Source organism: Papio anubis, chromosome 7 (assembly GCF_008728515.1).
Source record: "Papio anubis isolate 15944 chromosome 7, Panubis1.0, whole genome shotgun sequence".
Taxonomy (NCBI): Eukaryota; Metazoa; Chordata; class Mammalia; order Primates; family Cercopithecidae; genus Papio; species Papio anubis.
The window spans coordinates 142,457,952-142,471,005 of record NC_044982.1 but is presented as its reverse complement, the minus strand read 5'-3'; the positions used below and the strand labels follow the sequence as shown (position 1 = coordinate 142,471,005).

At 40.6% G+C, this 13,054-nt stretch overlaps 1 protein-coding gene across 4 annotated transcripts in view; it reads right to left on the bottom strand.

Annotated features, from left to right (window-relative positions):
* SPG11 (SPG11 vesicle trafficking associated, spatacsin) overlaps positions 1-13,054 on the bottom strand; it is a 102,892-nt gene that overhangs the window by 16,826 nt on the left and 73,012 nt on the right. For all 4 annotated transcript variants that reach the window (XR_002523044.2, XM_021940518.2, XM_031668766.1 and 1 more), the window contains 3 exons: positions 10,100-10,262; positions 6,457-6,671; positions 4,953-5,694 (listed from right to left, as the gene is read on the bottom strand). Coding sequence is in view for 3 of the 4 variants with exons in the window: in XM_021940518.2 (XP_021796210.2) it covers positions 4,953-5,694; positions 6,457-6,671; positions 10,100-10,262 (1,120 nt within the window). In the remaining variant the exon portion in view is untranslated. The remainder of the gene's footprint in view (positions 1-4,952; positions 5,695-6,456; positions 6,672-10,099; positions 10,263-13,054) is intronic.

Below are 13,054 nucleotides of genomic sequence, written 5' to 3'. Positions count from 1 at the left end.
AGATGCAACCCCAAATTACTCAGTATAAGAAAAAGCAGGAAGAGGGGCTGGGCGCGGTGGCTCATGCCTGTAATCCTAGCACTTTGGGAGGCCGAGGTGGGTGGATCACCTGCAGTCAGGAGTTTGAGAGCAGCCTTGCCAACATGGCGAAACCCTATGTCTACTAAAAAAAAAAAAAAAAAAAAAAAAAAAATTGGCTGGGTGTGGTGGCACACTTCTGTAGTCCCAGCTACTCGGGAGGCTGAGACAGGAGAATCACTTGAACCTAGGAGGTGGAGGTTGCAGTGAGCCAAGGTCACACCACTGTACTCCAGCATGAGCAATAGAGCGAGACTCCATCTAAAAAAAAAAAAAAAAGAAAGAAAAAGCAAGAAGATTTCAACTCACATGAGAAAGACAAGATGCTAGCTAGCATTAAAATGATGCAAAAGTTAAAATCATCTGACAAAGAATTTAAAGCAGCTATAATACAAATGTTCCAATAAGCAATTCTGAATGCTCCTGAGACAAACAGAAAAATGCAAAGTCTCAGCAAAGAAATAGAAGATATGAAGAACAAAATGAAAATTTTAGAACTGAAAAATGCAGTTATGTGCTGTATAACAATGTTTCTATCAACAACGGACTGCATATACAACGAGGATCCTGTAAGATTATAATGGAGCTGAAAAATTCCTATCACCTAGTGACATCATAGTCATTGTGACATACCACGATTACTTAATTTTTAAATAAATTTAGTGTAGCCTAAATGTACAGCATTTATAAAGTCTACAGTAATGTACAGTAATATCCTAAGTTTTCACATTTACCACTTAGTGACAACCAGAGCAACTTCTAGTCCTGTAAGCTCCATTAACGTTAAGAGCCCTTTACAAATTGTACTATTTAAAAAATTTTTTTTAGGCCGGGTGCAGTGGCTTACGCCTGTAATCCCAGCACTTTGGGAGGCAGAGGCGGGCAGATCACAAGGTTAAGAGATCGAGACTACTCTGGCTAACATGGTGAAACTCCGTCTCTACTAAAAATTCAAAAAATTAGCTGGGTGTGGTGGTGGGCGCCTGTAGTCCTGCTACTGGGAAGGCTGAGGCAGGAGAATGGAACCCGGCAGGCAGAGCCTGCAGTGAGCCAAGATCTTGCCATTGCACTCCAGTCTGGGCGACAGACTCAGTCTCAAAAAAAAAAAAATTTAAATGAAAATCTCCAATTGTTTATTTCCTGAAGCTAAAAAATCTTTATATCATATTTTTTACTGTACCTTTTCTATGTTTAGATATGTCTAGATACACAAATACTTACCATTAAGTTATAATCAACTACAGTACAGTAGCATGCTGTACTGGCTTGTAGCCCAGGAATGATAGGCTATACACCATTTGGCATAGGTGTGTAGAAGTCTATACCACCTAGGTTTGTATAAGTATGCTCTAAGATGTTTGCACAGTGATGAAATCACTCAACAATGCATTTCTCAGAATGTATCCTCATTGTTAATACATGGCTGTAACTGAAAATTTAAAATCATAGAAATAAAATTCAATAACAGAAATTATCCAATCTGAACAACAGAGAGAAAAAAAAAGTTTTAAAAAAACTGAACTGGCCAGGTGTGGAGGCTCACGCCTGTAATCCCAACAGTTTGGGAGGCTGAAGCAGGCATATCACGAGGTCAAGAAATTGAGGCCACCCTGGCCGACATGGTGAAACCTTATCTGTACTAAAAATACAAAACTTAGCTGGGTGTGGTGATGTGTGCCTGTAGTCCCAGCTACTTGGGAGGCTGAAGCAGGAGAATCACTTGAACCTGGGAGGCAGAGGTTGCAGTGAGCCAAGATCGCGCCACTGCACTCCAGCCTGGCAACAAAGCGAGACTCCGTCTCAAAAACAAACAAACACACAAACAAAAACTGAACAAAACTTCAAGGAATTATGAGATAATAACAAAAATTATATATTCATATATTTGAAGTTCCAGAAGGAGAGGAGATAGGGTATAGTGCTGAGAAAATAAAAATATTAAAAAAAATTATGGCTGATCACTACCCAAGTTTGGTGAAACACATAAACCTACATATTCAAGAAGCTCAGTAAACCCCAAATATATGAATAAAGCCAAAGAAATACATATCCAGTTACAATATAATCAAACTGCTGAAGACCAACAACAGAAAAAAACACTGACAGCTACCAGAGAAATAAGCACTATTTATATAGATGAACAATGATTCAATTGACTGCAGATTTTTCATCAGACACCATGCAGGCCAAAAGGAAGTGAACAACATTTTCAAGTGCTGAAAGAAAACAACTAATTTTCTTATTTATTTTTTGAGACAGGTTCTCACTTTGTTGCCCAGGCTGGAGTGCAGTGGCATGAACACGGTTCATTGCAGCCTTATCCTCCTGGGCTCAAGCGATCCTTGTGCCTTAGCCCCTCAAGTAGCTGGGACTGTAGGCATGCGCCACCACACCTGGCTAATTTTTGTATTTTTTGTAGAGACGGGGTTTTGCCATGTTGCCCAGGCTGGTCTTGAACTCCTGAGCTCAACTGATCTGCCTGCCTTAGCCTCCCAAAGTGCTGGAATTACAGGTGTGAGCCACTGCACCTGGCCTGAAAATAACTAATTTTCTATATCCAGCAAAACATCCTTTAGGAATGAAGGTAAGATAGAGACATTCTCAGATGATGAAAAACTGATTATTTCAAAAAAAAAAAAAAAAAAAAAAAGGCTAGGCGTGGTGGCTCACGCCTGTAACCCCAACACTTTGGGAGGCCGAGGTGGGTTTATTAAAATATATTTTTCGGCTAAGAACAAAAACCTCATTGTTTAATGAGGTTTTCAATGTATGCAGAAGTAATAAAAGGCAAGTAGGATGTAAAGGGAGAAGAGTAAAGTGACCTAAATGGTGGTAAGGTTCCTCCTACATTCCAGCTGAGGTGGTAAAATATTGATTCTAAGTATACTGTGGAAAGTTAAGGATGTACATTGTCATCTCTAAAAAAACCAATTAAACTATTACAAAGATATAGTCAAAATCATTATCAATTAAAATGGAAGACTAAAAAATGTTCAAATAACCCAAAAAGCAGAGGAAAAAGTTTCCCTTGAAAATCACAAAATGCTAAAACTCACCCGAGATGAGAAAGATAACCTGAATAGTCCTGTAATTATTTAAGAAACTGAATTTGTGGTTTAAAATCTTCCAAAATGGAAATCTCCAGTCTCAGATCGTTTTACTGGTAAATTCTACTAAGCATTTAAGAAAGAAATAACACCAGTTCTACACAATGTTTTCCAGAGAATCAAAGAGGAGGGAATACTTTCTAACTCATGAAACCAGCATTACCTTGATACAAAAACCAAACAGTAAAAAAAAAGGCTGGGCACGGTGGCTCACGCCTGTAATCACAGCACTTTGGGAGGCCAAGGTGGGCAGACCACTTGAGGTCAGGAGTTCAAGACCAGCCTGGCCAATATGGTGAAACCCCGTCTCTACTAAAAATACAAAAAGTAGCCAAGCGTGGTGGTACACAACTGTAATACCAGCTACTTGGGAGGCTGAGGCAGGGGAATCACTTGAACCTGGAAGGCGGAGGTTGCAGTGATCCGAGATTACGCACTACACTCTGGCCTAGGCAACAGAGTGAGACTCCGTCTCAAAAACAAAAACAGTACCATAAAGAAAATTACAGAATAACATTCCTCATGAACATAAATGTAAAAATCTTTAACAAAACAGCAAATTGATTACAGCAAAAAATCAAAAAGAAAAATGCACCAGGCCCAAACTGGATTTATTTAAATGGGGAATTCAAGGCTGGTCCAATATTAAAAAAAATCAACTAATGTAATCTACTATATTAATAGTCTAAAGAAAAAAAACCACATGATCAGATTAACAGATGCAGAAATAACATGACTAAATTCAAACTGATTCATGATAAAAATTCTCAGCAAACCAGGAATAGAAGGGAACTTTTTCAACATGATAAAGCCTATCTTCAAAAACCTACAGCTAATACCATACTTAATGATGAAAGATCAAATATTTTCCCTTTAAGGTCAGTAAAAAGGTACGGATGTCCTCTCACCACTCCTATCCAACATAGTACTGAAAGGCCTAGTCAGTGCAATAAAGCAAGAGAGCAAGAAATAAAAGGCATACAGATTGGAAAGGCAGAAATACTGCAGCTGACACGAATGTCCATGTAGAAAATCTTGAGCAATCTACAAGAAATCTCCTAAAATAAGCAAGTTTAACAAAGTCATACAGTATAAAGTTAACATAAAGAACACATTTCTGGCTGGGTGCGGTGGCTCATGCCTGTAATCTTGGCACTTTGGGAGGGTGAGGTGGGCGAATCACCTGAGGTCAGGAGTTTGAAACCAGCCTGGCCAACATGGTGAAACCAGTCTCTACTAAAAACACAAAAATTAGCCAGGATTGGTGATGGGCACCTCTAATCCCAGCTACTTGGGAGGCTAAGGAAGGAGAATCACTTGAACCCGGGAGGCAGAGGTTGCAGTGAGCTGAGACCACACCATTGCACTCCAGCCTGGGCGACAAGAGTGAAACACCATCTGAAAAAAACAATAAAAACAAACAAACAAAAAAACCCAAAAAGAAAAACAAAAAAAATATTTCTATATACTATCAATGTAAGACTGGAAACGATTAAATTTACAGATGTATAGAATATGTAGAATAAATTTCAGTGAACTAGCTACAAATCAGATAGATTCCCTTTAACTTGAAACATAGCTAGTTTAAAAGACATAGGTCTTTCTATTTCATTGACTAGTTAATTGGCTAGTTTACAGATTACCTGGAAAAAAGTTGTTGTCCCCTTAACTTGGTATAACTATTCTGCCACAAGGGTCCCTTCCTTCTTGGAGACAGTGCTAACAGTGCCATTTAAGACTCTGGGCCGTCTGATCTCTTTCACTTACTGCTGTGGACTCTCCTTAGGGGAATGTCGGGTTCTTCCTCAAGCAGCTCAGCACTTTGTAGGAGAGCATGGATCTCCGGGTGCAGATCCTCCATACTAGCTTCTCCTGAGGCCAGTGCTCTGCAGTGCAATACCAAGGCGACGTCTCGATTATAGAAATGAAAATACCGGCATACTCTACTTGCTTCATGCACACAGCCATCATCCAGTAGGCGCCCAATCAAAAAGTTTAGTGACTCCTGCTCTTTCCAATCCAGTCTATTCTCGCATGTCTCTTTGGATGGAAGGCTATTAAGTTCTAAGTATTTTGATGTGTTCAGAGCAGCCAACTTGGAGAAGGAAAACTCCCTGGCTAAACTATCAAAGGAAAGTTCACCACTAGTTGAGATCTGTCGAGAAAATTTGGGCTCTGTTTCCTCCTGATTTCTTCCAAGAGTGTGCTGGGTGATGCGGCAGAGCCAGATCTGCTTCTCCAGCTCCTCCAGCTTGTCCAAGGGCACCACGTCCTCCTGGGCAAGCCAGTGCCCTGCCAAGGTGAGCAGCAGATGGCGTTCCTCAATGCTGCTCCATCCAGCTGAGTGCTCACATGCCACATGGGCCTGAGTTGAGAAAAAGGAAGAAGCTGCTTTGCTTGAAATTGAATGTTTCTTAAAATTCTCATGGCATTTTTTCCAGAAGTCAATTCTTGCTTGTTTTAGTGACCACTGTTCAATGTGTTTTAGAGTCTGCATTTCCTGTGTTATCTGTGAAATTTAACAAAGCAGATTTTAGCCTTTCTTGGATAAAGAAGTATCATAAATGCTCATGTTCCCTAAGTATATCATACTTGTTTGTTTGTTTGTTTGTTTGTTTTCTTTTAAGACAGGGTCTCGGTCTGTCACCCAGGCTGGTGATCACAGCACATTGCAGCCTCAACCTCCTGGACACAAGAGATCCTCCCACCTCAGCCTCCCAGGGAGCTGGGACCACAGGTGTGTGCCACCATGCCTGTCTAATTTTTAATTTTTTGTAGAGACAGGGTCTCCTTATGTTGCCCAGGCTGGTCTTAAACTCCCGGGCTCAAGCAATCCTCCTGCCTTGGCCTCCCAAAGTGCTGGGATTATAGGCATGAGCCACTGCACCTGGCGTTATCATACTTGTTAAAACCAAATCAAATCAGCGAACAGAGATTTGGCTACAGATGACCCTGGATATTTTATCTGGAAAGTTATGGTATGAAAAACAATTCTTGATTGATCTCATGGAATGGGGTTTAAGTGGAAGCCCCCTTATATTTAATTCCATTCAAAGGAAAATAGTTGTAGCATATCCTACAAACTAATGTTGCATTTGCAGTACACATTTCTCAATAATGGGCATTGTAGGCTCATCCATTTCTGAAAGTAATGTGTGTGTCAAAAGTAAAAAAAGCCTTATCTCCTATAAATTATATATCTCATTTGATTTACTACTTAATGCTGATTTTAAAAGTTAAGATTTTAAATAACTTAAAAGACCAATGATACCTCTTTAATAACCAAGTTGTCCACAGGTAACTCAGCTAATTCTGCTACCCTCCTGGCCAAAGCGAACTGTCCGTCTGTCTGCAGTCTTTCCAAAATAGATTTACATTCATGCTGAAAATTCTCAATACTGTAGCAGGTAATAATTATATGATTAATGGCTATGGATGTATCCTTCAAAATTTGGCAAAGGACATACAGCTTTTTCACATCTGGACCTGTGGCAAAGAGAAGAGGATATAAACATTTAGTCAATAAAATGCCACTACAGCATTTCAAGAGTAATGCAATATCGGGTGAAAATATACATGTTTAACATAGTAATGTGGTTAAAGGAAAAATAAAAAGCGAGTTTTCTGTTTTTTTGAGATGGAGTCTCACTGTCACCCAGGCTGGAATGCAGTGGTGTGATCTTGGCTCACGGCAACCTCCACCTCCTGGGTTTGAGGGATCCTCCTGCCTTGGCCTCCTGAGTAGTGGGGACTACAGGCGTGCACCACCACATCTGGCTAATTTTTGTACTTTTAGTAGACATGGGATTTCACCATGTTGTCCAGGCTGCTCTCAACTGTGCCCGGCCAAAAAAGCTATTTTTCTACTCTGGTTGACTAGCAGAGGAAGCCATAAGGTAGCTCCTGCGTACCAAAGACACCAAAAAAAAATGGTCCAGAAAAATTGTTAGTGGTAAAGTCTGACTGTACTTGCTTGTCATATAGTATGAAGTGTTAGAGATTAATGGCTGGGCGCAGTGGCTCATGCCTGTAATCCCAGCACTTTGGGAGGCAGAAGTGGGTGGATCACTTGAGGTCAGAAAAGACCAGCCTGACCAACACGGTGCAACCCTGTATATACCAAAAATACAAAAATTAACCCACTGTGGTGGCACACGCCCGTAATCCCAGCTACATGAGAGGCTGAGGCAGGAGAATCACTTTAACCTGGGAGGCAGAGGTTGCAATGAGCTGAGATGATGCCATTGTACTCCAGCCTGGGCAACAGAGTGACTCTGTCTCAAAAAAAAAAAAAAAAAAAAAAAAAAAAAGGGTAGAGATTAGCACATGAACTCAATCTACACATCTGGCTTTATACACAGGGCAGAGGTTGGTGGCCTTCAATGTAGCAGAAACACAGTAACCTTGGGAAGATTTTGGTCATTCAGGCTAGTCTCTCTCTTTCTGGATTTATCTCCTACCGTGATCAAATTTGTCTGACTTAGTGGTCATTTGTTCATTCAATGCAGGAATCATGTGGATCAAGACAGAGAACTTGTAGGATAGTTAAATCTCCAGCTGGCCAGTAGCCTAGGCTCTAATGTGGCACACTGTATTCAGAATGAGCATCACTTGCACCTCTAAAATTTATCTACTTACCCCAGGGAGACCTAATTGAGCTCCTCCTGATATCCCTTGGAAATTATTAGTAACACTAAGAATTCTTGGCCAGGTGCAGTGGCTCACGCTTATAATCCCAGCACTTTGGGAGACCAAGGCAAGAGGGATCGCTTGAGGCCAGGAGTTCAAGACCAGCCTGTGCAACATGGTAAGACCTTTGTCTCTATTAAACAAAAACAAAGAATTCTCTGCCAACAATTTATGTGGCTGGGTTTGCGCCCTTTCCCAAACAGTCTAAGTAGAATCTATGTATGTCCTACCATAAGAGAGGGGCATGAGAAATATTCCACAGGAGGCTATTTCCAATGCCACCTGCTGGGCAGCAGTCTGATTTAGGTAGTTCTGGGGACAGTGAGACATCCTGCACAATAACCACTAACACAGGCATGTTGAGTTTTGCTGGCATCATATAAAACACAGGTTTTTAAAGAACATATTCCCGGCTGGGCACAGTGGTTCATGCTTGTAATCCCAGCACTTTGGGAGGCCGAGGTGTGAGGAGTGCTTGAGCTCAGGAGCTTGGGACTAGCCTGGGCAACATGGCAAAACCCCATTTCTAACAAAAAATACAAAAATTAGCCAGGTGTGGTGGTGTGTGCCTGTAATCCCAGCTACTCAGGAGGTGGAGGTGGGAGGATCGCTTGAGCCTGGGAGGCAGAGGTTGCAGTGAGCTGAGGACGTGCTACTGCACTCCAGCTTGGGTAACAGAGCCAGACTCTGTCTCAAAAAAAAAAAAGAACATATTCCTGTTCTCTAAGCAAATAAATGTTAAATATCCACACATAGTAACAGTTTCTAAAAATCGGAAAAATTATAGAATAAAAGTATTATAGTCATGTTTAACAATGTAGTAGAGATCCTTCTAATTATTCAAAGATAGATTATGGCAAACAACAGGAAATTCATTTTTTGAAAAAAATTATAATTACTACAGATCAATGAAAACACCTATATGTTAAAAGGACTTATTTTTGGTCTGCATAGTAACTGATAAGTACCATCTTACATCCATTACATTTCGGAAAAACCCCTTTTTCCTCTTAGTCATCAGATCCACAGCCTGCAACAACTGGCTCTGAGCTCAGGATTCTGTCAGTGTTCTGTGCAAATCTGAGCTCTCCAGTTGAATATCTGTGAGTTTAAATGTGAGAAAATAACCCTAGTAGCCAAACTGTCAGAATATAGTATAAAAGAACAAAATATCATTCAGTAAAAACTTGAAATTATCAAACAAGTGGAAAAGATAATAAAGCAATATTTGTTTGATTCAATCAGCAACAAGTTTAGAGACTGCCAATGTCTCAAGGAAACTAAAAAAAAAAAAAAAAAAAAAAAGCACAATTTGTCTCTGAAACTTTAAAAATGAATTGTGCATTTCTGAAGTAGGGTTTATGACCCTGAGCAATGCTAAGGTTACTTGCCATAGAGAAGATAGTGACAGGGTGTGGGAGTTCAGTCAGGGTGGTGGGAAAAACTGTAGAGGAAAATTATAATAGATAGTTATAGAAAATATTATATAAGGATAATTATATATTAATATAAGAAAAATTATATAATAGTTATAGGAAATAAATAAACACAAACCTTCTTGGAAGGCCAGGCAGTCTGCACAGCTTCAGTGACAGATATGGCTGAAGGCAGCCTTTTTACCTTTAGTTGATAGCAAAAAAGCTAATAACAAGGGAATGTGGGGAAGTTTATCTAAATAGCTTGTTTACTCATGTGGTCCTAAGACCAACCATTGATCAACCGCAGATGCATAATTGCTCTCTACTATCGGCAATGTTAATTACCATCTAATGGTGTTTACTTGAAACCTTTGCCATTTAATCTGTACTAAATAAATGCGAACCTTGCCAGCTTATGAGGCAATGCTCCAGACTCAGAGCAGAGCCCCTTAGCCGGACTGACAGGCCAAGTATCTCAGTCAGTGTACGTCTTGGTCCATCACTAGGTCAGGGTCTGTGGGTTGGACCCCCGCAACAGGGTAATGTAGAAGCCAGCCAGGAAGAAATGTGGCTATTTGGTAACTGCTTAGAATGAGATGATTCGATATTATTTATGTTTTATGCTGTTGTATTATTTCTTGAATATTTTAACCACAATTTAAAGTTCTCTGTAACTTCTTTACCCCCAGTTGCACACTGTAAGTTAATGTTACATGCATTTTAATTTCCTAACTACCCCTCTAAAGTATTTTCAAGATTAAGGAAGCTAACTTCTTAATAGCAACTTAACTGTAAAGATTGTCTTACCATCAGAGAAGAGATGCTCTCTTTCAACAAAGAGCTGTAAAAGCTTCCCCAGCTCATATGGGGTCTTACACTGCTGTAGCATAAGCTTCAAAAGGAAACACACCTGATCCTCCAGCCACATAGCAGGGATGACAGGGTGGACCTTTGTGGCTGCTGTGTTAAGCTATAAAAGAAAAAGAGAGGGTTAGGGAAAGGAGTTTCATGAGAATAGCAAATCAAAACCTCCAAATTTGGGAACCTCTAAGGAAGCTAAAATTCCCTCAAAAGCTATTGCCTGTCATAAAGCGGGGGTGCTTACTCAGTTCCTTTCCAAATGGCAGGAACTGGTAATGGGGCTCAGAGGACTGGCAAAAACAAGCCCTCCTCAGCAGCTTTGCACATTGTCTCTTTGTGGAAAGTTCTGGTATAGAGCTGCATGTGTGAAAAAGATGGGCAGGAGTCCTAAAGACTGAATGCTAACTACAGAGTTAATGTAAAATATTCCTACTTAGTGACTGTCAACTTAATAGCCCTCTGAGTTGCTGTGAAATTAATCAGACGTCTCACTTAGCAGCCTCTTTATTTTTATTTTATTTTTTTGAGACGGAGTCTTGCTCTGCTGCCCAGGCTGGAGTATAGTGGTGCAATCTTGGCTCACTGTAACCTCTGCCTCCTGGGTTCAAGTGATTCTCCTGCCTCAGCCTCCCGAGGAGCTGGGATTACAGGTGCACGCCACCACACCCGGCTGATATTTTTGTATTTTTAATAGAGACAGGGTTTCACCATGTTGGTCAGGCTGGTCTCGAACTCCTGACCTGATGATCCGCCTGCCTTGGCCTCCCAAAGTGCTGGGATTACAGGCATGAGCCACCATGCCTGGCCTAGTAGCTTCTTTAAAGAGGGATGTAGGCCTGCCCTTGAATCCAGAGGATTTTAAATTCACATTATAAAAACCACTCAGAAAGACTTGCCTAACATTACTTCGCTAGTTCTACCATTTTGCTTATAGTTTATTCTTGTTGGAGAATGGTCTCAGTTAAGAAGCTTGGATTTACATCATTTCAACTGAATGCTAAAAATATTAATAGGAAGATGAATTCAAGTGGCAGGCTGCATTTCTACAAGTAGGTGTGGCAAAAAATATCTTCTAGGATGCTGCAGGAAAAGGCTGATTTCAGAGGAGTGGTGCTTTCTTACCTGCTGCGGCTGCTGCTGTTGTTTTTCTTTCCTTTGTGTTGGTGAAGAACAGGGTCTCACTATGTTGCCCAGGCTGGTCAAACTCCTGGCCTCAAGCCATTCTCCCGCCTCTGCCTCCCTAAGTGCTGGGATTACAGGTATGATGACTGTGCTTGACAGATGCTTGTTTTGTGACTTCATTCCTGATTTTTACTTTGGCTCTTGCTTCGTATTATTTTTGGAAGACTAATATTTAGTTCTCAGTCACTACAGTTTTGTAGTTCACTCTAGACTTTGTACAACATAACCCCCAAAAATACTGGGCATTTTGGTGGAATAGAAACTTAACTGCTGGGTTTCAAAAAATGTATATATTAATAGGCACCAAAAGCTTATAATTCAGTACCTCTGTGCCTAGTGCTGAGTTAGGCCCTAGTCTTGGCTGAATACTTCCTGTGTACTTCTGAACATACTATAAAAGTCACTCTGAAGGTAAGTTTAATATGCAGGGCTTTTTGGCTGTGATGTAAGTTTTAGAAGACAATATTCCCTTCAATGGAATTCTCAAGACTGCCAAGATCTTAAATTAAGGAATGGTTTATAAAATCATATGTCACATTACTGCTATCTTCTTACCCCTACCTGGAATGAATTTCCTTCTCTACTCTCTCTCCTATGCCCTATGCGGTCCTCCCTGTACATTGCTCATCCTCCTCTCTTAAATTCCAATAGGACTTACCTACTGGTAAGTACAAAGATCATTTTGCTTTTGCAGCATCTCCCTTAATGCAAAGTGTTTAAGGGAATTATTATGAGAAAGAACACTGGTAGTCAGCTCACTAAATTGCTACTATTCCTGCTTAGACACTGTTCCTGAATGTTTTCTATAATCATTCTGACTGGATTTTGATGTTTAGAAGAACAAAAGTTCTATTCTTTTTAAAAAAATATTTTTCTTGATTCTTTATCCTCCTGAGCGTCCTTGTTAAAATTAGCTGGGATTAGGGCATTAGTCCTTAGTCTTTAATTACTTGTATACTTAACTCTGTGGTTCTAAGAAAAGGAACTAATGTCAGCAGATGATGGAACTAGTTAAGCTGGTCAGGCAAGAATAAGATACCTGGGAGGTATCCAACGAGCCATAGGAAGAAACAGACTAAGGAAATTAATGTGCCTATTTTCTGTGGTTTCAGAATCCTAGGCATATTCAAATAACTGATTTGGTATTTTCAAATATGTAACTTTCAAATCTTTATTACAGTGAAGACCAATGTGGCCGGACATGGTGGTTCATGTCTGTAATTCCAACACTTTGAGAGGCCAAGGCGGGAGGACTGCTTGAGGCAAGGAGTTCCAAACCAGCCTGGGCAACAAAGCAAGACTTCTTCCCTATAAAAACAATATTAAAAATGATTGGGTGCAGTGGCTCACACCTGTAATCCCAGCACTTCAGGAGGCTGAGGCAGGTGGATTACTTGAGGTCAGGAGTTCGAGACCAGCCTGACCAACATGGTGAAACCCCATCTCTACTAAAAACAAAAAATATTAGCTGGGTGTGGTGGTGGACACCTGTAATCCCAGCTACTCGGGAGGCTGAGGCAGGAGAATCGCTTGAACCTGGCAGGCAGAAGTTATAGTGAGCCGAGATCATGCCACCGCACTCCAGCCTGGGTGACAGAGCCAGACAGTGTCTCAAAAAATAAAAAAAAAAAGATTAAAAATTAGCCATGCTGGCTGGCTGTGGTCAAGCCTGTAATCCAGCACTTTGGGAGGCCGAGGCGGTGGATCACAGGTCAGGAG